At 37.8% G+C, this 25,698-nt stretch overlaps 1 protein-coding gene across 14 annotated transcripts in view; it reads left to right on the top strand.

The window, feature by feature from the left end:
• Positions 1 to 25,698, top strand: part of VTI1A (vesicle transport through interaction with t-SNAREs 1A) — a 373,592-nt gene that overhangs the window by 200,245 nt on the left and 147,649 nt on the right. For 9 of the 14 annotated variants that reach the window (XM_064269324.1, XM_064269325.1, XM_010588985.3 and 6 more), the window contains 2 exons: positions 16,367 to 16,437; positions 17,527 to 17,588. In XM_064269324.1, the coding sequence (XP_064125394.1) occupies positions 16,367 to 16,437; positions 17,527 to 17,588 (133 nt within the window). Of the gene's footprint in view, positions 1 to 3,943; positions 3,977 to 16,366; positions 16,438 to 17,526; positions 17,600 to 25,698 lie in introns of those variants that run through there. The other 5 variants (XR_010318057.1, XR_010318060.1, XM_010588986.3 and 2 more) reach the window with 3 other exon arrangements.

Raw genomic sequence — 25,698 nt, 5'->3', positions numbered from 1 at the left:
TACCTGGACCTTAGAAAACATAATGATTGGAATCATTTTTTTATTTTTTTCATTTTCCCTTCCACTCTTGTCCTTGTATTTGATTCATGACATTCTACAGGTCATAAAATGTCTTCTTTCCTTTTTTTTTTTTTGTTATGTGTTTGCCCAAACCATTGTTACAAATTGCTAGAACAGAATGCCTGGGATATTGGATGTTTGGGGCCTGGTGAAAACACAGTGTGGGCTAGTGGCCAGAGCTTTGGGATCAGTTAAATGTGTGTTTTGCATACCGTACTGGCCAAACTTGGACAAATTAATTAACCTCTCCAAGCCTCAGATTCTCCATCTTTAAAATAGAGTTAATAATAATCTATTTCGTGTGGTAGTTGTGAAGATTAAATGCAGTATCTGTCAAGTACTTACCATAATGGCTGGCATACAATGAAGCACTCGATAAATAGTAGCCAAAAATAAAGACCTTCCCTGGAGGGAAAGATTCGTTGCAGTATTTTACACACAGCATCTAAGCAATAAACTTTTGTTGGATACATATTGAATGAATGAAGTCATTTTTTTCATGTTCCAGAGTTTAAGCCCATGTGCGTTTTTCTCCCCCAAAAAGTCCCATCCCAACTGGTTAATACTCTTACATGGAAGTTTGGTAAAAGACACAATTTTAGTGGTTCCCTAATAGAGCCTATTGAGATGTAATTAAAAATTCTTCTTAGAGTTATGCTAATAAGATCAATATACAGTCTTACTGATGAAGTCTAATAAATTCTCTGTTGTGTTGAGAGACAATAGTGGCTTTGTTTTATTCTGTATTTCAGAAGCTCCCAATGTCATAGTGCTTGCTAACAAAGGCAAACAATAGTAAACTACCTTTTCTAGGAGTTTTACTAAAAGGAGTCTCTAAGTATGTCTAAGTGCATATTTGGTTATATACTATCCTTCTAAGGTCAAACTGGTATTACAGTTTACAAGATGGAATAACTCTCTACTGCCCCGCACCTGACATTGACCAGCAGTTGCCACCTGATGAGCTAGATTATCAAAATCCATATTTATTTAGCCTTTTCTTTAATGTCTTCAGAAGGATAGCATGGATGTTAGGAAATCTTTAGTTCCTTCATATCTTTATTTATTTATGGGAGATAATAGGTGTTGAGCTCAGTTTGGATCTCTTTTATCCCCTAAACATCTCAAGTTTAGAAATATTAGTAAGGTCACATCACTTTTTAAAACTTTGCTGGAATATACCCCAAAGTCATCCATCTTTTTTTTTTTTTTTTTTTAAGTTCTGCCGTTTTTGTTTGTTCTCTAATTCCCCTGTCTTGAGTTTCAGTAATAGAGTTATTCAGGAATAAAATGTCTCCATCTCCTTGACTGTTGCATGATATCATATAAATTCTCCCTCTTAGATTTTAGGATTCTCTGTAGATTGCTCTGGCTTTGTTTTGTTTATTGAATGATCTGTGCCCTATCTACTTCCACAAGAAGGATTTCATATGGCTTATAATAAAAGATTGAAGCCCAGGTGGTGCACTGGTTAAGAGTTGGGCTGCAAACTGAAAGATTGGCAGTTTGAATTCACCAGCTGCTCCTTAGAAACCCTATGAGACAGTTCTTCTCTGTCGTATAGGTTCTCTATGAGCTGGAATCAACTCAACGGCTACGGGTGTTTGGTTTTTATGATAAAAGGTCAGGTATATGAAGGGCAAAAATAAAATAACCCAGGACAAAAAATGGAAGCCAAGAAATAAAGGAGACTTATGGGGGTAGGGTAGGGGAAGAACTATATGAAGAAATCCTAGAGGAATGCTTTAACAATTAAGGATTAAACTTACAGAGAGCTTCCTAGGACTCAAGCCAAAGAACAATATATGTTGAGGTTATGTAGCATTGTTGTACAAAATGTACTTGCAAAAAAATTTTTTTAGAAGGGGAGGTGATATGGTTTGGTATTTGGATAAGACAAACTAAGAAATGTGATGAATCCTATTCTTGACATCAGCTTTACCAAAATACTTCTTGTTTCAAAAAATTTTACGTAAGTCTTGTGAGCAACAAGCGCCTAGGGTTAAAAGGGATAAAGTTCTGTGCTGGGGCCAGATAACATAGGACTAGAGAATGTAGAGGAATGGAAGCCAATAGTTCTTAATAAGGAGTTTGGTGTGACTTCTGGAAATTTTTAAGAATACGCCTAGTCCTCATTTATCACCTCTCGTTACCCGACATTTTGCATTTACAACAATAGTAAAAACATCGATCCAACTATTCTGCACATTAACAATGTATGGCTGGCAGTAATGAACACCAAGGTACAAGGCAAGAGTAATGCTGGCTGTGATGGTTAAGGTTATATGTCACCATGGCTAGACCATGATTTTCAGTGATTTGGCAGTTATGTAATGATGTAATTTGGAAGTTATGTAATGATGTAGTTATTCTCCATTTTTTCATCTGATGTGGTCACCCTCCATTTTTACGTAATGCCAATTTTTGCATAACCAACTGGTCTTTGGAACCTGACCATATAGATAAGTGAGGAGTGGGTGTATATATGTCTGGACCCTATGTCCAGAGATTCTAATTTAGTTACCCTATAATGAGATCTACACAACTGTATTTATTAAAAGTTTCATAAATGAGTTTGATGCATACTACCAGGTGAGAACCTCTTCCATAGACCGTCCCTTCAAATTCTAGTCATCTCACTCAGACTTTTGAAGGAAAGAAGTAGCAGACAATTCAAGAATGAGAGCACTACCTGAAAGCTGAAAAGTGGCTCTTCTATGTTGTCAATTGAAAGAAGACCCCAATGCTACAGATCAAGGATAGCAAATAGGTCTTATCCCCTGTGCCAGCTCTGATCCATTGAAGTTGATTGCCTGGAGCGTTTGAGGGGAGGGTTTGTTGTGAGGCTATGTTCAGGAGCACTGTGATTAATAAGTAATATCTGCCAGGTGTTTGGTATTAAGGAGTGGTGGCATATATGCCATATATTTTTTTAACCTTTCTCTCAGAATGAGATGTGAATAAATAATAGAAGTGACATTTTGTTGGAAAATTTTTTAAAGATTTATTTTATCCCTGTGAATTTTTATTTCTAAATTTTAAGCATTTTTCTAATTTCTAAGCCACCTTTAGTGCCAGTCCTCTCACTTTTTTAAATCTTCCCTCTAAATCTCCAACGTGATTTCTTACCTTGTATTTCTCTGTTGATCATGCTTTATGTTAAAACATTGTGTTTCTTAATGTTCACACTCAGCAGCTTAAATGTTCAAATCAAGGCCTGTTGTCTGCCTGTACCCATTGCCTCAAGTTTCTTCAGACACAGTAACATTCTTTTTTCCATTTATCCACTAAATCCATGCTCCCTCCTCCTCTTTTAACCTAGGTGTCTGCTTTCTGTCTGCTCAGAGGGGGGTCAAGATATGAAAAATATTGTATAAAACCTAACATTTTAATTTTTAAAATAATGTAAACATTTGTCAAAACTTTGAGTTAGGGTATAAATTCTTTTTTTTATTTTATTGAGGTATATGAAGACAGTAACTTCTTCCAAATGAGTTTTAAACAAGACCTCAAACCAGTTTGATCCCCTGCTGCAAATTTGCATTTCTACCCCAGATACACTGAATCAGAACCTGTATTTTTAACAAGATTCCTGGGGATCTTGTTAAAAATGTAGGTTCTGATTCAGTGTATCTGGGGTAGAAATGCAAATTCTCACCAGCGGGTTGAACTGGAATGAGCCAGTTCGAAGCCCTGGTCTTAAATATTTTGTGTGAATTAAAAATAGCCAGGGGTGGATTATCCATTAGGCAAGGTAAGCACGGTGTAGTGAACAATTTTTCACCATATCAGAGATTCTAATTCTGGGTATGGCTGGCATCTGTCTCTCTCCCAGCCCCACAACACCTTTCTACTGAATCAAAGTCTCTTTTCAAATTTACAGTTCCTGACATGGGCAGATGATCCAGCAAGCAAGGTAAGCATGGGTTTACCTTGCTTATTATGCAATCTGCCCCCTGAAAAGAGCTCTGCAGCCCCCAACCTCACACCATATACAACAAAATAAATCAAAGACCTAAATATAAGAGCTAAAACTGTAAAACTCTTAGAAGAAAACATAGGGATAAATCTTCATGACCTTGGTTTTGGCAGTGTATTCGTAGGTATGATATCAAAAACACAAGCAACCAAAGAAAGAAAATAGATAAATTGGACTTCATCAAAATATAAAACTTTTGCACATCGAAGGACACTACCAAGAAAGTGAAAAAACAACTCGTAGAATGTGAGAAAATACTTACAAATCACGTATCTAAGAAGGATCTAGTGTCCAGAATATAAAAAGAACACTTACAGCTAACAACAAAAAGACAAGCAACCCAATTTAAAAATGGGCAAAGGACTTAAATAGATATTTCTCCAAAGAAGATATGCAAATGGCCAAAAAACACATGAAAAGATGCAAACATGATTAGTCATTAGGGAAATTCAAATCAAATCCACAGTGAGATGCCACTTCACACTAAGGGCTATTTAAAAAAAAAAAAACGAAACTAAAAAATAAAAAGTGTTAGAAGGATGTGGAGAAATTGGAACCCTCGCGCATTGGTGGTGGGAATGTAAAATGGTGCAGCCATTGTAGAAAACAGTTTAACGGTTCCTCAAAAAGCTTACCATGGAATTACCATGGGATCTAGCAGTTCCACTCGTAGGTGTATACCCAAAGAACTGAGAACATATTCAAACAAATGTACATGAACACTTATAGTGGCACTATTCACTATAGCCAAAAGTGGAAACAACCCAAATGTCCATCAAGAGATGTATGGATAAACAAAATATGGTATATCCCTATAATGGGATATCATTCAGCCATGTAAAGAAATGAAGTAATGACACATGCTACAATGTGAATGAGCCTCAAAAGTCTTATGCTAAGTAAGAGAAGGCAGATACAAAATGTCAAATATTGTATAGTTCTGTTTATATGAAATTTCCAGAACAGGCAAATCCATACAGAGACAGAAAGCAGGTTAGTGGTTGCCAGGGGCTGGAGGAAGAGAGGAATGAGGAGTGACTGTTTGTTGGCTGCAGGGTCTCCTTTGTGGGTGATGAAAATGTTTTAAAACTAGGTAGAGGTGATGTTTGCACAACGTTGTGAACGTACTAAATGCCACTGAATTGTACACTTTAAAATGGTGAATTTTGTTATGTGAATATTACCTCAATTAAAAAAAAATAAAAATAGCTCTGTAGCATACTTTCAAAGTGATACATATAGTTCATATTTTCAAACAGAATGTTAGTTTCCTAGTGCTGCCGTAACAAAAAATTCTGCAAGTGGGTGGCTTTAAAGAACAAAAATTTATTTTATCATGGTTTTGAAGGCTAGAAGCCCAAGTCAGGTAATCAGCTCTAAGGGGAGGGTCTTTCTTATCAGTAGCTTCAGGAGTTCCTCAGCATCCCTTGGAGCTCCTTAGTGCCTGCCCTCCCCCTGTGTGTGTCTATTCTGCTCTCTGTAAGACACTTCTAAGTGATTAAGTTTACAACGCACTCTACTCCAATGTGACCTCATTAACATAACCAAATAAAACCTCTGTTTCCGAACAGAGTCATATCTACAGGTACAGACAGGGGTTAAGACTTTCACATTTCTCTCGGAGGGACACAATTCAACCTGTAACAAATGTGGTCTTAGTAATTTTTAGTGTTTAAACCCAAAGATTACAAGCTATGTATGTCTGTTATGTATGCATTCATATATTGATATGCGTCAAGTACCACATACCTGAATCATAAGGAAAGGAATGGTTCTACCCTCAAACCTTCAAGCCAGCTTTGTCTTTTAGCTTCAATTCAAACTAAGAATAAAATCAAGACCAGAAAAAGAATATTAAGAAAAGGAAGGTGAAAACCAAAACCAAATCCACTGCCTTTGAGTCAGTTCCTACTCATAACAATCTAATAGGAGAGAGTAGAATTGCCCTATAGGGTTTCCAAGGATATAATCTTTACAGAAGCAGACTGCCACGTCTTTCTTCCATGGAGTGGCTGGTGGGTTTGAACTGCCACCCTTTGGGTTAGCAGCTGAGCGCCACCAGGGCTCCGTACCGTGACTACAGAGGCCAGAAATTCTAGTATCGTGTTGTAGTCACGTACGATGGTTGAGATTCATGAATTTTTCTGCCCCTTGCTTCTATTCCAACACAGTGAGTGAAGTGTTCTCCTATTAGGCTCTGAATATGGGCCTCAAGCCAAGTAAATCTGTTTTGTCCCGTGTGTGTGCAAGCACGTGCATTTGATGGTTCGAATTTTACCACCTGATTACCTGCTTCTCATAGAGACAATGAGCAAATGTATTAAATATCCCATCTCACCAGACTCCTTTGTTAAGAACAACAGATTAACTTGCTATTGCGAATAGAGCAGAGCAAGGGATCAGTGGGGGATAGGCATTTTGCAATTCATCAAGATATGAGAATCAACACCTCATTTTTTTGTATGAGACACATCTTTCTAGTACTTTTTTACTGTTTATCTAATTTGCAAGAACAGAAAGTAGTGTCAGTTGACCCTAAAATCACAGAATCTTTGTCTGCTCAGTGGCTGTAATTCTTATATGGGAATGATGGTGTTCAGGGAATATGGAGGCTGTGTCCTGTCCCACTCTTGCCCAAGCTATTTCAAAGGCCTTCCTTGGGCACCAATGTTTTAAATATGTACTAAAGTATTAGAATGCCTTGTCACCTGCATTGTAATGATTTTGGACAGCTCTTTAAATTCACTGTTTTTATGCTGCGGAGATCACTGACCTAGAAGTCTGGAGACTTTAGCCCACCCTTGCAGCTCTGTCAGTAATTAGCAACGTGACCCAGGTGATCACCATCCCTAGCTCTGCTCTCGGCCTCCCAGTTTACTTATCTGTGCAGTGACTTTTAAGGTCCATGTTTGTCCTCAAAATCTGTGGTTTTATTATTATAAACTTTAAAAAGACTTGACCCCATTTTCAAGTTCAGTGGTTCCCATGAACGGAAATTTCCAGAGCACCAGCAGAGTCAGGTATTGTCTCTTAAAATGCTGCATATCCTAAGAGGAAGAAGAAATGGCCCCATCTTTAAAATAGTTTACAATTGAATAGGGAAGGAGGAACATATAATCAAGGAGTCACTCACTCAGATGCCTACAGCAGCCAAGACTGAGTGAAGCAGGCCAGATGGGGAGGTGGCAAACTAGATAGGACCTGGCCCTTCTAAAGAAGGTTCCAGCCAGTGCTTACCAGGTGGGAATAGGGACTCAGTGTTGCCAGATATTCCAAATTTCAAAAGAAGCAGAAAGTCCAGCTTTTGTTTAATGAAATCTCCTGTTTACAAAAAAAAATGTTGCCAACCAGTTCAAAAATGTTTAATATAAAAAAATATATAGAGAGTTTCATAAAAGCCAAACATGTCTGCTAGCCATGTAACTCCCAAAGTCTACCCAATAGAGACTTCTGAATAAGCAGATAATTACAATGTGATACATGCAGTGATAGAAATGTGTGCAAATTTCAAAAAGAGTATAGATGGCGATTAACTCTGCCCATACTGATTTCTAGAAAGGCTTTCTAATTACCTTCTAGTGATTCGTCAATAGTTCACAGCACTTCTTGTGGTTTTTTAGAGTGAGTACTCAACCAGCCATCTGGATGACTCTGACCACATCTCCCTAGTCTGTTAAGTAAATACATGTTTGGGAGATTGCACCACTGAGTCTCTGGAATGTGTTTTGACAGTTTTTGCCCATTTGGGTTTCCTGCTGCTTTATCTCCTTGCTTTGAGATTCTTTATTGAATTGTGGAAAGGGGACGACCTTCCTGCCCTCTCTGGTCTTGTTTCATAGAATAGAGCAGATTCATTCTCATTTTTGAATGGAGCTGTAATGAACGTGGTTCCTTTTGTTTAACAGCCTAAATTTACGTCGTACCTGCTCCTTCCAGAGCATCATTATTGGTAGCACAGCTTCACTGACTGATGTCTGAGGGCTCTGGGAATAGTGTTTGTTAATTATCTTCAGCAAACCAGGTAACTGAGGGGAGGCTCTGCTACTATGACTTTGATGAAAGCAGCACTGATGATTTTTTTAATTGCTTAATGATAGATTTGATCATCTTCAAGCAAAATAGAATACCCACTCAGCTGCTGAGGAGGTCATGTTAAGCCATAATTGCTTTCGAAAAAAAAACCTAGGTCCTGCACACTCTTTTGCTGTCTTTCTCCTAAGAAAACCTAAGTTTAAATTTAGTTTATATGAGTGTGTAATTTCCTGTAGTAATGCCATCATCAAAGTGCTTGTAAATATTTTATTATAGATAGTAAACGCAAATGTCCTCAGGGGCCAAACAGGCAACTGTATGAAGCTGTCCAGTGTTGGGGACTTACTTTGGCAAACTGGAGAGTATATGACCTGTCTAAAAACATTTAAGTTTCATTTTGTTGGTTTTTTGGTTTTGTCGTTTTTATTGATTTGTTTTAACAGTATCCTGTAGGCCCGGGGATGGGAGTATATCTGTGGGCCTGATTTGGCATTTGGTTCTGATTTGCTTAAGTGCTCTAGGAAGAAAAGAGACATTAAGCTTTGAGAGTAGTTGAGTTGTGATATTTTACAGCTGAGGAGCACTAGAGATCATCCAGTCCAAGATCCTCATTCTATATTTAAGGAAACTAAGACCTGAAGAAGGGAAGTGTTTTACCTAAATTAAATCCCAAGAGAATAATTATTTCTTACAAGTGGATCTTAAAGACAAGGCAAACTTCAGAAATCATTGTAGAGATGGTTCTATATCTGCACTCTCAATAAGCAGCCAATAGCCACATGTAGCTATTGATCACTTGAAATGGTACTAATGCTACTGAGGAACTGAATAGTTTATTTTATTTTAATTAATTTAAATTCAAATAGCCCCATGTGGCCAGTGGGTACTGTATTGGACAGAGATGCTCTAGGGATTAAAATTTTTATCCTTATCATAGTTTACCTGGATTATATGGTATGCTACTTCACATATGGGGCCCCTGGGTGGCACCAGTGGTTAAGCACTTGACTACTAGCCTGAAGGTAGGCAGTTTGAACCCACCCAGAGGTGCCTGGGAAGACAGGCCTGGCGATCTGCTTCCAAAAGGTCACAGCCTTCAAAACCCTGTGGAGTCATTATACTCTGCACACATGGGGCTGCCATGAGTCGGAATCAACTCAACGGCAACTAACAAGACTTCACATATAACTTAAAACCATTCAATAGTATACTTTTGTTTACCTCCCCTCTATCCTTTGTGCTATGGTTGTCATTATTTACTTTTATATATGCTGTTACTGTGTTTGCTTTAAACAGTCAATTATTTTTAAGGAATATAGGAAAAGAGAAAAAAATAATTTTTTTATATTTATCCAGAGATTTGCCATCTCTGATGCTCGTTATTCTTTCTTGTAGATCCAGGTTTCTATCTACTATCATTTTCTTTCAGCCTGAAGAATTTAACCTTTTTTTGTAGCTCAGGTCAACTGGCTACTAATTCTCTCAATTCTCATTTACCTAAAAATATCTTTATTTTTGAAGCATGTTTTCATCAGACTTTGGGATGTTCATTGTCTTCTGGCTTGCACTGCTCCTGATGAGAAGTCAGCCATCATTCTGATCATTGTTTGCCTGTATCTTTTTTTCCTTTGGCTGCTTTTAAGTTTTTTTTAGTTTTGATAAATTTGACTATGATGTGACTAGGTGTGGTTTTCTTTAAATTTATCTTTTTCAGAGTTATTGAGCTTCTTTGATTGGTGGGTTACTATTTTCTTTTATCACATTTGGAAATTTTTTGACTGTTACTTCTTCAGGTATTTTTTTCCATCCCATTCTTTGTCTCAAGGAATCTCTTTTTCTGGGAATAATTATGTGTATGTGAAACCATTTGTTACTGTCTCCCAGATTATTGATGCACTGCTCATTTTTCTTTTCCCAAACTTTTTCCTCTTCTTTAGTTTGTATAATTTTTATTAGCCTGTCTTCAAGTTCAGTGATCCTTTCTTTTACAGTGAAGGATCTACTATTTGGTCCATTCAATGAATTGATTTTAGATACTGTGTTTTTTTCATTGTAGAATTCTCATGTAGTTCCTTTTTAAGAGTTTCGGTTTCTTTCCTGAAATACACAATCTATTCACCATTACATTCACTTTTTCCTGTAAATTCTTGAACAGTTGTAATAGTTGTTTTAACTGCTAACTCCAATAGATGACCTAGCCTACTTCTACAGACTGTTTTTTCTTGATTATAGGTCAGATTTTCCTGCATCTTTGCATGTCTTGTCATTATTGTAGTATTTTAGACATTGCATTAAAAAAGAACAATGAAATCTGAAATATGACATTTTGGTTATTTTCCTCTGGAAACTGTTTTTTCTATCTGGTATTTAGGATAAGGGACTGATCAGATTCCTCCAGAAGCTAACCTGAGCTGGTGCTGAGCTGCATCACTAACTGGATTGAATTTACCTACAATTTACTCCCCTAAATCAGAGTTATTGCTGCCTTTTTGCTCTTAACAGTATTTGACCTGGGCGTGGGTTAAGCCGCAGTTTCGGCGATTTTGGCTCACCTTTGGATTCAACTCTGACAGACTCCTGGAGTACAAACACCACAGGAATGTGTGGGAATATATGATTTTTCTTAGCAGCCACTCCTCCACTTCTGCTTTCTTGACAAAATTTGGGGGTTCAGCAGAATTATCAGACCAAGCTATTTGTTTTTGTTTTTGGAGCTCATCTAGATTCCATTCTGTCCTTCAAGCCCACACTGTCATATAATGTTTGATCTCTCCTTGTACTTGGAAAGTCTATTTATGGTGGACCTACACTCAGACCAGACATTCACCGTAGGTATCCAGGCTACCACTACTCTTTGCTTACCTGTGAAGTGCTTGTTTCCCTCTAGATTTCATGAGAGCTTCTTTGCATCCACTGAATTTCCCCAGAAAAGTACAATAATTATTTTGCCTGGGTTTTCCTTTTTCCGTAGCAGTGTTCTTTTGCATCTTCCTGTATCCTAACTGGAAGCAGAAGTTCCTCACGTGTCTTGAATTGGTGAAAGTAATGTCTTCTCCATTTCCCTGCTTTTCCAGGTGCTAGGAGTTCAAAATACCCTTTATGCCTGGGTAATATCAATACTGAGAATAACCTACTCAGTCATTGCATGATACCAGAGTCAGTTCCAAAGAAGGTGTGATAAATGCCAAAGAATGCCTGGCCAAATCTTCAATGAGCAGCTGTCTCCTGGAAAAGCTGTACGTGTCCCCTTCTGCGTCCTGAAGCAACAAGTTTTTACCTTTATTTAATTCATTGGTCAGAAATTCCCAAACCATGTGCAAAATTCGGTATTCCAAATTGTTAGGAAATATTACTTTGCATTTCTCATCTGTCCCCTTCATGTTCTACATACACGTGAAAGCACATGCTTCCAAAATAGCTCTTTTGCGTTCTTCCTGTTTACTCCTGCATGTCACAGAAGTCCACATATTCAGACGTTATCTGGATAATTGTGAATGCCTTATATCTCTGCTACTCTCTGCTACTAATTGCTGATGAAATTTTTGAAAGCCAGATGACCTTGCTTCTTTTCGATCTTTAAAGAAGACGCAGCTGACTGTCTTCACTTTTTTAAATAACTTTTTTGAAATTCACATCTTTAACAAAGTTTGTAAAAACAAAGTTAAATTTGTGCTGAAGAATAATCAGTATCTTCTGATGAGTGGTGCACAAGTGCACTGTTTGTAGCATCATGGCTAAAATTTTGTTTTTGATATTTTTAATATACTGAATGAGCCATTCCATGGTAAATTAGATTTGAGGCCCCTGCTCTTTCAGCCAAGTTTATATTGTAACGTGGTGTGAGCTTTTGTAGTTCTTACAGACAATATTTCACTCTGCTTATCTCTAAGATATAGATTCAATAATTTTTAAAAAAGAGGTTCATTCACGTGGCTCTTATGATGGACTTTTGTCAGGTGGTGTTATTTTCTAATGAATTGGGAAAAAAGATACTTTCAGTGATACTGGGTCTTAGGTTTTATAATGCTCGGTCAGTCCTTCAGGAAGTATCTTGCTAGATTTGTAATTCCCTGATTCCTTCTCACTTCCTTATGGGGCTGGAAAGCGTTGAATGCCTATTTTGTATTTCCCCAAAAGATTGAAAAATAGAGGAAATGTTATGGAAAACCCCTTTTACAAGTGTGTGCCCTTATAAAAAGGTTATGGATCAAGGATATGATTGATTTTGGGTAATTGTGAAAACAAAAGCCCATTTTGTAAGCTTGAGTGCTGTACCCTCAAGATGATTCCCAGAGACCCTGCGGAAAGGAAAGAAATAGTGCAGGAAGGAATTCTTCCTTTCAGGAATCCATTTGTCATGTTCATACTGACATGAAGAATTGCAGCATACAGCATCCATTCTGATCTTCTCTTATGATTCCCATTGTTTCTTAATCTCAAGAAGATCCTCTTGGTCCACAAGTGCAGTATTTATATGATTTATGACTTATCAAATCATTTCAGTAGAGGCAGCCTGACTATTCTCTTTCTACAAGCTCTGTGTAAGTTTAAAGAACTAAAAATTCTAGACTCAGCATATCATATTTGCCATTGGTTTAGCACGTATTCTTCATTAGTGTTTTTGGTGCTTGCTTGATTTAAGGTAAATTATTCAAGAAAAATAAACTTAATACTACTACTAACTTTCAATAAAATAGCCCCTAATTGTCTAACACTATTCTAACCAAGTATACCTGCATGCTGTTTTTTTTTTTCAATCCTCTTCAATTTGTCATCTTTTGTTTGGGTTTGATTGCAGGGGGAGCCACATAATGAAAAAAACATACATAATTTTTTTTTTTATTCTATAAGGATTAGTATTTCTAATATATTTGGCCTGGAATTTTCTTTATTGGGATATTAAAATTGAAAGGCAGCAAGTTAGAATTGAAATAAGAATTCTATTTCCTAGAAATGCATGGTATTTCCATTTAAAGACCAGGGTGTGTACACTCTTGCCAGTATTTCTTCTCTTGCCAGTTGGGATTAGTTCTTGGAGGCTGAGATATTCCCTGGGAGGCAAGGAGATTCAAGGAGTAGCTTGTGACTCCTGAACAAACAGGCCCAAGCTCTGTACCTGTCGTCCCATTGACTTCTTCAGTATCAGACTACAGATCCCTTCAGGGTAGAGATTTTCCACCTGGTGAACCAATAGGGTCATGAATCTGTTATCCACGTTCCGATGTGCTCTGAGAATAGGAGTAGGTCCACAAACCTTTCATATACTCCATTTTCACTCTGTGTCATTTTTTGGTTGCTTCATTCCTTTCACAGATACTTATTGGGAACTTTATGCTGGTGACAGATACAACCTGTTTCCTATTCTTTTCAGATAAATGTACTTTCAACATTAGTACCATCAATCATGATGAGAGAAAAGATCATATAAATACTATTTTTACTGACATAATTACAGTAGTCGTGGTGTTCATGAATATTAGAAATTTTAACTTTGAAAATGAACTAGAATTGCTACATTATGATCTGTTGATTAAAAGAATTCATTGTGTAGCAATAGTGCCTAATACTGTGACAAAATCAAATATTGTAGCTGTTATGCAATAAAATGAAAACCGTTAAAGTCCAATTATTTCCTCCTCCATTATCAGTATCATCTTCCACTTTTATGATACCTCCCCTGAGAACCACATAGCTTATCCAGTTTTATCTCAAGGATATGTTGTGTGGAGTTAATAAATGCTAAAGTAAATCTAAGAGAAAGTATTAAACTGGGAAGCAAGTTTCAGAGTTCATATAGGTGTCAAAAAATGTATTTGTTTTAGTGTATTTTAGCATTGTTTATTATTTGGGTTTTTCTACCATGAAAGGAACATACAGTACATTTTCTGATGTGTGTGCCGTGAAATGAAAACTGTGCTGTAACATTGGCACTTTAACGGCTAACACTTCACTACTAGCATGGAAGTTCTCTCAGTGCAAGGACTTGATCTGGTTTACTGCCATATCCCCAGCATTTATACCTGACACTGAATAGGGACTCAATAATTATCTGTGGATGCATTGGTTTTTCTGTACTAGACAACGGCATAACTTTGTATGGTACAAACTGCTTTCAAAACATTTTTACTTAGGTTTTCTCATTTGATTATAACGACAATTTTATGAGGAAGGTAGGACAGATATTTTATCCTATTTTACAAATGAAAAAAAATGTAGTTCCAGATAGACCTAGCAAATGATAGGATCAAGATTAGAATTCTTCACTGATTGTTTTATATCAATCATCATCATTCAATAGGTGCTTATCATTGTTGTTATGGGCCAGTCACTGTACTAAACATTTTAACTAAGTTATTTAACCCTTATAACATTTTAAAAAGGGAGAAACTAAGGCACCACAAAGTTAAAAAAACTTATGCAAGGCCACATAGCTAGAAAGTGTCGAAACTAGGACCAGGTTCAAGCAGTGAGCTCAGAGCCTAAGCTCTCAGTGTGGTGTAAGCACTGCTCTACAGTTTTTAGGATGTCCCTTTAAAAAGGTTGCCAAGATACATATGTGAGCCAAATAACTACCACAACCATTTCTTAATGACTTTACCGAATTCTTTGCTATTACAAGAAAACCCTGGTGGCGTAGTGGTTAAGTGTTGGCTGTTAACCAAAAGTTCGGCAGTTTGAATCCACCGGGCGCTTCTTGGAAACCCAGTGGAGCAGTTCTGCTCTGTCCTATAGGGTCGCTGTGTGTTGGAATTGACTCAACGGCAAGAGGTTTGGGTTTTTTTTTTTTTGCATGTTTGATAGATGTTTGTTGGATTTTTCTATTAAGTTTATACACCAGAGATAATTGTCATTAAAGATTATGGGTAAAAATACAATATAAGTGGGGGAAAAAGATATAAAATTAAGGTAGTCAGACAGAATGCCAAGATTGCAAGAGAGGCAGACTGGTATTCTCCTATTACAGGATAAGGCACCTCCCAGGTGATGGAGAATGAATCTGAAAAAAATTTTTCCAGGGCAGCTGAATATTTGTCAAATTAGGACATACCTACTGTCTTATAAAAGGGCCTGCAGTCAAAGGAAAGCCTGAGCAATGCCAACCAAATGGGATGATCATGGAAGAGGAAAACCTCACTGGAACTCAGCGGGATGACTTTTTAATCCTAGTATAAATGTTTGGAGGAGTCCCTGGGTGGTGTAAACAGTTAAGCACTCAACTGTTGTCGTTGGGTGCCGTTGAGTCAATTCCGACTCATAATGACCCCATGTGATGGAATAGAACTTCCGGGTAGGTTTTTCTTGGCCGTAATCTTTACAGAAGCAGATCATCAGGTCTTTCTCCTGCATACCTGCTGGGTGAGTTTGAACCACCAACCTTTTGGTTAGCAGCCAAGGGCTTAACACTTGCACCACCAGGGCTCCTTCGCACTTGACTACTTGCCCAAAAGTTGACAGTTCAAACCCACCCAAAGGTACCTGGCAATCTGCTTTTGAAAAGTCAGTCTTGAAAGCTCCATAAGCACAATTCTACTCTGGAACACATGGCAGCTGTGTAAGTTGGAATCAACCTGACAGAACCAACAACAGCGTAAATGTTTGGAAATTCTGGGATGAAAACACTGTCTCCAGCGTGAGCTTTCAACTACTTGTTAAGGAGTGCGTCTCACCCTGACTCAAGTATCCACAGTTGCTGACAACATGCTACACAGGCACTAACCTCTGAGAGGAGAATAGTCTGGAGACAGTTCCAGAACCAATAAGCTACAGTAGTTACTAGTGTGAAGGTTACTTATGCAGAAGGAATACATTAAAATCTTTTCTTTTTTTTCGCTAAACAGAGATTGATTTTCATATGCAAAATGGTGCCATAATGAAATAGAGATGGTACAGTAGAGTCATTAACATTATTTATAATCTGTAAAAACCAAAGTCTAAGAAACTCCTTAATGGTAAACAATGGAAGGACCTTTGGACGTGAACTCTTCTCCATCTTTGCTGAAAATTTGCTGGGGGTGGCCTTGTACAAATCACATCACCTCTTAATCTGAATCTTTATTGCCATGATGGCCATGTCTCATATGCCAAATTATAAATCACACCCTAATCATACTTAAGATACATCAGGAAAAGTAACAGCTTTTTATATTTTTTTAAATACATGAATTAAAATATGTCTGATGTTTAACATACACATCTTTAACATTAATTCTGTACTCATTGATTTTTGATACTTCTAAAGATTATTCTCACACTCACCAAATTTGCCTTTTCTTATTCAAATTTGCTTTTCCTTAGAGCAAATTGGCCAGGAGATGTTGGAAAACCTCAGTCATGACAGAGAAAAGATACAGCGAGCACGTGAAAGAGTAAGTTGAAATAATACACTCTTTTTAAAGTTTCAGTAAATGATTAGACATAAAATAGAGGGTCTTTGGGACATGAATGGACTCCTGAGTGGTGCAAACAGTTAACCACTTGACTACTAACCTAAATGTTGGTGGTTCAAACCCATCCCCCTTGGAAGAAAGCCCTGGCAATTTGCTTCCAAAAAGTCACACCCTTTGAAAACTCTTTGGAACACAGTTCTATTCTGTACACATGGAGTCACCATGAGTCAGAATCCACTCAGTGGCAACTGGTGATAGTGATGGGACATAAATACCCCAAAATTAACCTGTTGCTGTCAAGTCAGTTCCCACTCATAGTGACCCTATAGGACACAGAACTACCCCATAGGGTTTCCAAGGCTGTAAATGTTTACAAAAGCAGACTGCCACCTTTTTCTCACACAGAGTGGCTAGTGGGTTTGAACCACTGACCTTTCAGTTAGCAGCCGAGTGCTTAACCACTGCGCCACCGGGGCTCCTGGGACATGAGTAGTCAATAACAATTACATAGTATAAGTACATACCGAAATGAGTAGGGTGGTAGAAGAGGGATATAGAATCTGGGGAGAGAAAGAGTACGGGATGGAGAAAAGAGAAGCTGACTATATCCCCACCCTGGAATGCCCCCAGGTGGGTACTTTATTTAGCTCTATAGCTTCAAAGGTTATTGAGGGAGATTTTTGAGTATGCCAAGTCTTTTAGAGCAAAAGCTATGAAAATATTGATGTTTCCTTCCATTCATTTTATTTCTGTTTATATTCTTAGGAATTTGCACATTCATAAATTGGAGATTAACTATCAGATGTATATTAAACTTGGTCAGCCCATGAGATATTTGCTTTTATATCCAGTTGAAGTATCTAGTTTAAATATCCTGGAATTACCTATCACATGTAATTTTCTGAATACAAGAATGTTCAGAGTTTGCGTAGGTGTCAAAATAGATTTGTTTCAGTGTATTTAAGCATTTTTATTATTTGAATTTGTCCTTGCCAGAGCTCTTTAGAAATAATTGAATTGCATGAAGATTTGTCTTATTTTGTTTTGACGCTGCTTCTCTCCTTCCAGCTTCGAGAAACAGATGCCAACTTGGGGAAAAGCTCCAGGATTCTGACAGGGATGTTGCGAAGGTAAGACCAAGGTAGGGACTTGTCTTCCTCTCTCTTTTTTTTTAAGCTATGTTTTTATCTAATTGCAATTGGGCATTTTACAGGCTTCTGCACTTAGAGCTTTTGCACTAAGAGCTTCTGCACTTAGTGCCCTGTGTCAAGACCCTTTTGAAATGACAGAGCGCTGATATTAACTCTTGTTTGGAAAGGACACATACTGAGTAAATCAGATTAGAGAGATGGTTTGAGCTAGGGGGTTTATCTCAAGCTATGAGAAAAATTAGGGTTAAACATGAAGTATTTTTTCATAGCCTGAGGAAGGCCCCATGGCAGGAGCAGGCTGGTTTTATTTTCTGTTTGGATAGCCTCCTTCTTGGAGAGGGAATGTGGACCCGCCTTTTTCAGGAGCACAGTTGCTGTTGGCTTTGCTTTCTTTCTCTGTTCTTATTGTCTCTTTAAAGATACGGCGTTTGCGGAAATGCATCCGTTTTGTGCGTACTTAAAGATGATTTTGAAAACTTAAATATTTTCTGAATCAAATTTCACATGTGCTAGCAAACAAATGTTCATGTTTTATGTGTGTAACTAGCTTTTGGTTGTGGAAAATACTCTGGAGGGTATGAGAGAATAAGTGTGGCTAATAGTCTATATTCTATATTTTTTATTGTTCTGAATATTGGGGTCTTTTTTACTTAAGTATATTCAACATAGAATTATTTTACATCTAGAATCTGCCAAGTAAGAGATTAGTGAGCATGACTTTCAAATTAGAGCTGTGGGTAGAAAAGTGAGTGAGGAATGTTGGGAGGGGCCTCTCTCTAGGACAGCATAATTGGAATTTTCAAGAAAACTTTCTTCATAGTTGATGCTATAGAGGCAACTGTTATTTAAAATAACTTAAGCCTTCCCTGATCTACAAACGATAATTTGCTCAAAGTGTGGGTTTGCTGTGTTAGAGACCTATTGCCTAAGACCCAATCGAATGTACAGGCCGTTAGTCTTCAAGGCTGATGTGATTTCTCCATCAGCCTGATCAGCCTCAAGTCGGAAGTTCCCAGGACAGCCCTCCAGCCCAGACTGACCTGACGCCACATTGTCCCTTCACTTCCTGGGTGTACAGTCCCAACTCAGAACCCTAAACCACCAAATTCTCTGATTAAGAGTAATATATAAATGGCATAAGAAAAACTCAAATCCACAGAGAAGGGATGTCGCAGTGGAAAGGAATGCTTCAGTGCCTATAGACAATAAAAAAGAAAAAAAAGGGACAAAACCCCTATTGCTTCCCTGGGAGGGCCCCTGCGACATGAGCTGTAACGAATATTCTGCGTATGTCTCCATTTTGTCAAATCTCATTAAAGAGTCCTCCTGCTTTATGTCATTTGAGCTGTCCAGAAATCATTCATCATTTTTAGTGTAAAAAAAAAATCATGCAGTTATTTAAATAATATCATATTAATGTTAAAGTTCAGCTGTCATTTAATGGTATGGCTTAATCAGATGTAGCATTTAGGAAAAACAGTTTATTCGGGCTCTACATGACTTTCAGGTTGGCAGATTCAAATAAGGATTTATGGGTTTCTAAACCAATGTATTTCCCTCCATGTTTCTGCTTGATGTACCGCACCCTTTTGCACAGGACACCGCAGACAGTTATTTCAACAAAAAAAGCATCTCCTCATATTGCGTTTGAATAAATTTGCAAGTCATTTATAGAGGGTGAAGCACAGACAACTTCTGCAACCTTTGACTGGGCTTTCTGAGGGAAATCAGACTAACACGGTTGTTTCATAAACCTACAGAAGAAAATTACTCTTGTGAAATCTACTTGGGGTTCTCTTTATAGGCAAACTCTGTCAGTCACTGACTCATCTCCTTTTGGGATACGTCTAGGGTAGGAATAGAAATAAAAAAACCCCAATGGACATCACCTTGCTAAGTCTGAGCCAAGGGGAACTCTTGAAAGTCCACCTGTGCATACGTGCAACATCGTTTTTGACTAGGCACAGCTGGGACCTTGGTAGCCACCAATGTATCCAGGTTCTTTTAATCAATGCCGCTACCTAAATGAGCCTTTTGGAACCCAGTGCAGATGGTGGTTTTGTTTTCGTTTCAAATTACCATCCCACATGATATGCAATTTTATTTTGGGTTCAGGAAAAGGCAAAAACATTTTACCAACCTCCTTACTTCATTATTTTTGGCTATTCCCTGGAAAAGCAGTCTTCAGAGAAATGGAACTGGGGTTTATTTACCAAAGAATTTTATTAAATGCTCCAGTTTGCTTCCTCTATTAAATCCCTCCCTCTCACATGGCATTCTCTCTTCCAGCTTTGGTGAGGTTTTATTTCAGAGAACCAAGCCACATTCTTTTACTCTGTGTAGCTATGTCATGTGTCAACAGGTGCTTCTCATTTAAGAAAGGTTGTAATATTGAGGGAAACCCAGTGGCATAGTGGTTAAGTGCTCCGGCTGCTAACCAAAGGGTCAGCAGTTCGAATCCGCCAGGCGCTCCTTGGAAACTCTATGGGGCAGTTCTACTCTGTCCTCCTAGGGTCGCTATGAGTCGGAATCGACTCAGCAGCACTGGGTTTGGTATGGTTTTTTGGTGTAATATCGAACCATGTGCCCATCTGTCACTTTTACAAATGTATAAGAGAAGTGAACATCCTTTTTTTTTTTTTTTGCAATGTAGCTATTTACTTGTGTACAATGTAATCTTACTATTGTCATATAGAAAATTTTGTGCAGCTGATAATTACATAGAGTTAACTACTCTAAAATATCCCAAACCAAAGAAATAATTTATTTAAAAGAAGAGTTACTGTTTGTTTTTAATTTTTTAAACTTAGATCATTAAATTTGTAAAATGAACGGAAGTGGCATGGGCATTTGACACCAATGTTCCACTGGTGTCAAAGTCTGTATGTATGTCCACTTGGTCATCTATAAGTGTGAACAAAAGCAGATGGGGACAGAAAGAAGAGTAATCATCAAAACTTAAGTTTATAAAATCCCAAACCCATTGGCATCGAGTCGATTCCAGTTCACATAAAATCCAGCAGCCGCTAAATGATCACTTACCACTCACGCGCTTTAGTCTTTGTATTAACTTCAGTTGAGGTAAACCTCTAGTATTTCCTCTCTTCCTTTTTTATTTCCCTCTATCTCTCCTTTGCTCCCTCCCTCCCTTCCTTCCTCCCTTTCTTGTACTTACTCATTTCCTCTGTATGTATTAGTATGTATTTAATGCCAGTATACCAGGGCTTCTTGGGGTTCCTCAAGTGAATCGATTTGATCCTTGCCTTCAGAGTGCTTCATTCTACCAGAGAGAGAACGTGTGCTTATAACGTGCTTTCGGAATTCACAAAATTCTCTGATTATCTGTTTCTGAAGGAAGCAGTTAAAGATTCTGCAACTCCAGCTAATTATTGTTGATCACTAAAAAGGCCACCAGGAAAACAAATAAGCTAATAGAAAATGTGATTTAAATAGCTATAAAAGAGAAGCGATTTAAAAAATGAGGGAAATAAAGATGGTTTATCAAATCATAATACGAACAAGTTTGAAAGGAACTAAAATATGTAGAAGGTACTGAGACATATCTAGCTTAGGAAGACAGCAACAGTTTTAGCCACAAAAAAAGATTCTTCATGTAACTAGAGGACTATATTACCAGAAGAAACAAAATAAGAAGAAAATTGGTCCCTTCAAAACTGTAATTGCAAAACTTGACATCAGAGTACAGATGTGGCTGATTTTCTGGAAAGTAATTTTTCTTCTGTATTGTCATGAGATGGAAAGCTACCTAGGGACAACCCATTCGTTTCCTGGCCCTACAGACAGAGTTTTAAATAAAGTCATATTCAGATAATAATGAAAATGGTCGTGAAACAAATAACCGTTCATATGGTAAATAGGGCCAAAGAAATGGATTTGTCATTGACTTTCATAAAATTTGATTATTATAATTGGTTGTCTTAAAGTGTCACAGATACACTGAGAGACCTAAATGTAACTCTTCATATATATGCATATGTCTGTGTGTATTATTATTATTATTTATTTTTCTTTTCCTCTGCATTCGACTGGAAAGTCTTATTAAATCGAACGTGCTGGCAGTCAGTGAAAATAAAAAATACAGTTTTTCAAGATTCTTAATCAGGAGATGAAATGATTCTATTTCTTTTTACCTCTATAGAGTTAATAATTTATCAGAAATAGTATCATTTGTTTCTAAAAGTATCTGGGTGCTTCCCCAGGGATGTAGCAAAGTTATGCTTTGAGAGCTCCATTGATGTAAACTTGGAGGAAACGTTACACCTTATGTCAGCCCATTTGCTGTATGTATATGTTGCCAAAATGCTTACAAAAAGTGGTGTGTAGAACATTTGAAAGAAAAAATCTTTTTCTGTGAGATCTCAATATCAAATAATTCCCTTTCCCTACACTACCGATGTTTACCCCATTGCCACAAATTAAAAAAAAAAAAAGAAGAATCAGAGTGTTTCCTTTAAATAAGTGATTTTGTTTATTCTTCCAGCATGCATGTATGTAGTAACTTCTTTAGCATGTAGCTGCTGAGAGGTCTTTTGTAACTAATCTATAATATAAAAGAAGCAAAGAGTATTAAATGTAGTTGACCCAGCTAGCACTATTCTTAGTCATAAAATACTATGTAATACTTGTATTTTTGTTAGAACTACTTCTGAGTCAATCTCGGGATTTATTACTACCAAATCGACACGAGGGCAATGGGTTGGGATCATTGCTGTCATATTTTACATTTTAAAGATGGTCTTGTCGCTTTGGTAGAGTGATGGGTAAAGGATCTGAAAAACTTAAATGTACTGTCAGAATGATTCCTAAGAGTGTCAAAACCAAACCCCTTGTCATCAAGTCAATTCCAACTCATAGCGACCCTATAGGACAGGGTAGAACTGCCCCATAGGGTTTCCACGGCTGTAAGGAAGCAGCCTGCCACATTTTTCTCTCATGGAGTGGCTGGTGGATTCAAACCACCAAACTTTCAGTTACCAGCCGAGTGATTTAACCACTACAGCACCAGGGCTGTTCTCTCAAGGGTAACCAAAAACCAAACCAAACCCATTGCCATCGAGTCGATTCTGACTCATAGTGACCCCATAGGACAGGGTAGAACTGCCCCATAGGGTTTCCAAGGAGCGACTTGGTAGATTCAAACTGCTAACCTTTTAGTTAGCAGCCATAGCTCTTAACCACTGCACCACCAGGGCTCCCTTAAGAGGAAGCATACCAGAAATACCAATGTGAGCTATACAGAAATGTGATTTTTTAAATAAACAGGGTTACTCTTAAAGAATTATGTCACACACAAATGTTTTTAAAGTTTCTTTAAAAATTCATTTTTTTTCCCCATTTTGCCCAGGAAACATTTTGTTATATTTTAATTGTTCATATTTTAATGTCTGAAAATTCAGCAGTAGAGAGTTTTTCAGACTTGTGAGAAAAATGTCCTTGAGAATTTACTCTCAATTTTTATGCGGTGAAGAGTATCTTCTCTCAACATGTCTTAGTTTTACATTTTCGCCCTTCCCTGTTATTTCATTCCTTTTTTTGGCCTGTTTTACTAATGATGTTCAGTAGGAACATTGGCCCCAGACCTGAAATTAGCGTAGCGAAATTTCAACCACTAAGATATTCCTCAGCTTTTAATCGAGTGTTTATTCTTTCAGAATAAAATGGTTGAATTTGCTGAAGATTCTTTGGACTTAACAGATTTAGGATTCGAGCTAGAGTAATGCTCTAGAAACAGAGGAATTTATTTAAATCTTAGTCTTTTTTGTGTGACTAAATTTATCGCTGTACACTTGTCTCGTTGTCTTTGTCCTATGACCTCTTCAAGGCTGACATGGGTGATGATTTTACTAAAGAACGGCTTTGGATTTCCTTGTCTATGTTTCTCTTTAATAACATTCTCGTGCCTTTAAATACAGAATTCTGGTCTCCTATTAAAAAAAAAAAAAAATTTTTTTTTTTTTAATCAGATACTTGAATTCAACATCTAAAGCTATATATCAGTGATAGCTATGCCAGCTGTACTGATTGAGCCCTAGACCTTAGGTAACACACATTACCTGATTTAACCCTTAACAGCTCTCTGAAGGAGCATCATCCTCTCGTTTTATCATATGGGATAACTATATTTAGTGACGTTAAGTCTCTACATGCAATCACATAATAGAAAGGAGCAGAATTATGATATGAACTGAACATATTTTTTTCTGACTAAATGCATTTTTTTTTAATTTTTATTATGCTTTAAGTGAAAGTTTACAAATCAAGTCAGTCTCTCATACAAAAACTTACATACACCTTGCTTCATACTCTCAATTATTCTGCCCCTGATGAGACAGCCCGCTCTCTCCCTCCACTCTCTTTTTTTGTGTGCGTTTCGCCAGCTTCTAACCCCCTCTACCCTCTCATCTACCCTCCAGGGAGGAGGTACCAACATAGTCTCAAGTGTCCACCTGATCCAAGAAGCTCACTCCTCACCAGCATCCCTCTCCAACCCATTGTCCAGTCCAATCCCTGTCTGAAGAGTTGGCTTTGGGAATGGCTCCTGCCCTGGGCCAACAGAAGGTCTGGGGGCCATGACCACCGGGGTCCATCTAGTCTCAGTCAGACCATTAAGTCTGGTCTTTTTACGAGAATTTGGGTGTGCATCCCACTGCTCTCCTGCTCCCTCAGAAGTTCTCTGTTGTGTTCCCCATCAGGGCAGTCATCGGCTGTAGCCAGGCACCATCTAGCTCTTCTGATCTCAGGCTGATATAGTCTCTTGGGCTCGTAATTAGCTTATGTCCTTGGTGTTCTTCATTCTCCTTTGATCCAGGTGGGTTGAGACCAATTGATGCATCTCAGATGGCCGCTTGCTAGCGTTTAACACCCCAAACGCCTCTCTCCAAGGTGGGATGCAGAATGTTTTCTTAATAGATTTTATTATGCCAATTGACTTAGACGTCCCCTGGAACCATGGTCCCCAAACCCCTGCGCCTGCTATGCTGGCCTTCAAAGCATTCAGTTTATTCCAGAAACTTCTTTACTTTTTGTTTAGTCCAGTTGTGCTGACTTCGCCTGTATTGTGTGTTGTCTTTCTCCTCACCGAAAGTAGTTACCTACTATCTAATCAGTGAATACCCTCTCCCACCCTACCCCCTGCCCCCCCTTGTAGCCATCGAAGAATATTTTATTCTCTGTTTAAACTATTTCTGCAGTTCTTATAATAGTCGTCTTATACAATATTTGTCCTTTTGCAACTGACTAATTTGACTCAGCATAATGCCTTCCAGATTCCTCCATGTTATAAAATGTTGCCCAGATTCATCACTGTTCTTTACTGATGCATAGTATTCCATTGTGTGAATATACCATAATTTATTTATCCATTCGTACATTGATGGGTACCTTGGTTGCTTCCGTCTTTTTGCTGTTGTAAACAGTGCTGCAGTGAACATGGGTGTGCATATATCTGTTTGTGTAAAGGCTCTTATTTCTCTAGGATATATTCCAAGGAGTGGGATTGCTGGGTCATATGGTAGTTCTATTTCTAGCTTTTTAAGGAAGCGCCAAATCGATTTCCAAAGTGGTTGTACCATTTGACATTCCCACCAGCAGTGTAGAAGTGTTCCAGTCTCTCCACAGCCTCTCCAACATTTATTATTTTGTGTTTTTTGGATTAATGCCAGCCTTGTTGGAGTGAGGTGAAATCTTATTGTAGTTTTGATTTGCATTGATAGCTACCTGAATGTCTTCTTTAGTGAAATGCCTGTTCATATCTTTTGCCCATTTTTTAATTGGATTATTTGTCTTTTTGCAGTTGAGTTTTTGCAGTATCATGTAGATTTTAGAGATCAGACGCTGATCGGAAATGTCATAGCTAAAAACTTTTTCCCAGTCTGTAGGTAATCTTTTTACTCTTCTGGTAAAGTCTTTGGATGAGCATAGGTGTTTGATTTTTAGGAGCTCCCAGTTATCTAGTTTTTCTTCTGCATTGTTAGTAATGTTTTGTATACTGTTTATGCCATGTATTACAGCTCCTAACATTGTCCCTGTTTTTTCTTCCATGACCTTTATCGTTTTAGATTTTATGTTT

The sequence above is a fragment of the Loxodonta africana genome, chromosome 16 (assembly GCF_030014295.1).
Source record: "Loxodonta africana isolate mLoxAfr1 chromosome 16, mLoxAfr1.hap2, whole genome shotgun sequence".
In the NCBI taxonomy this organism is placed as follows: Eukaryota; Metazoa; Chordata; class Mammalia; order Proboscidea; family Elephantidae; genus Loxodonta; species Loxodonta africana.
This window is presented reverse-complemented; position numbering and strand designations above follow the sequence as displayed.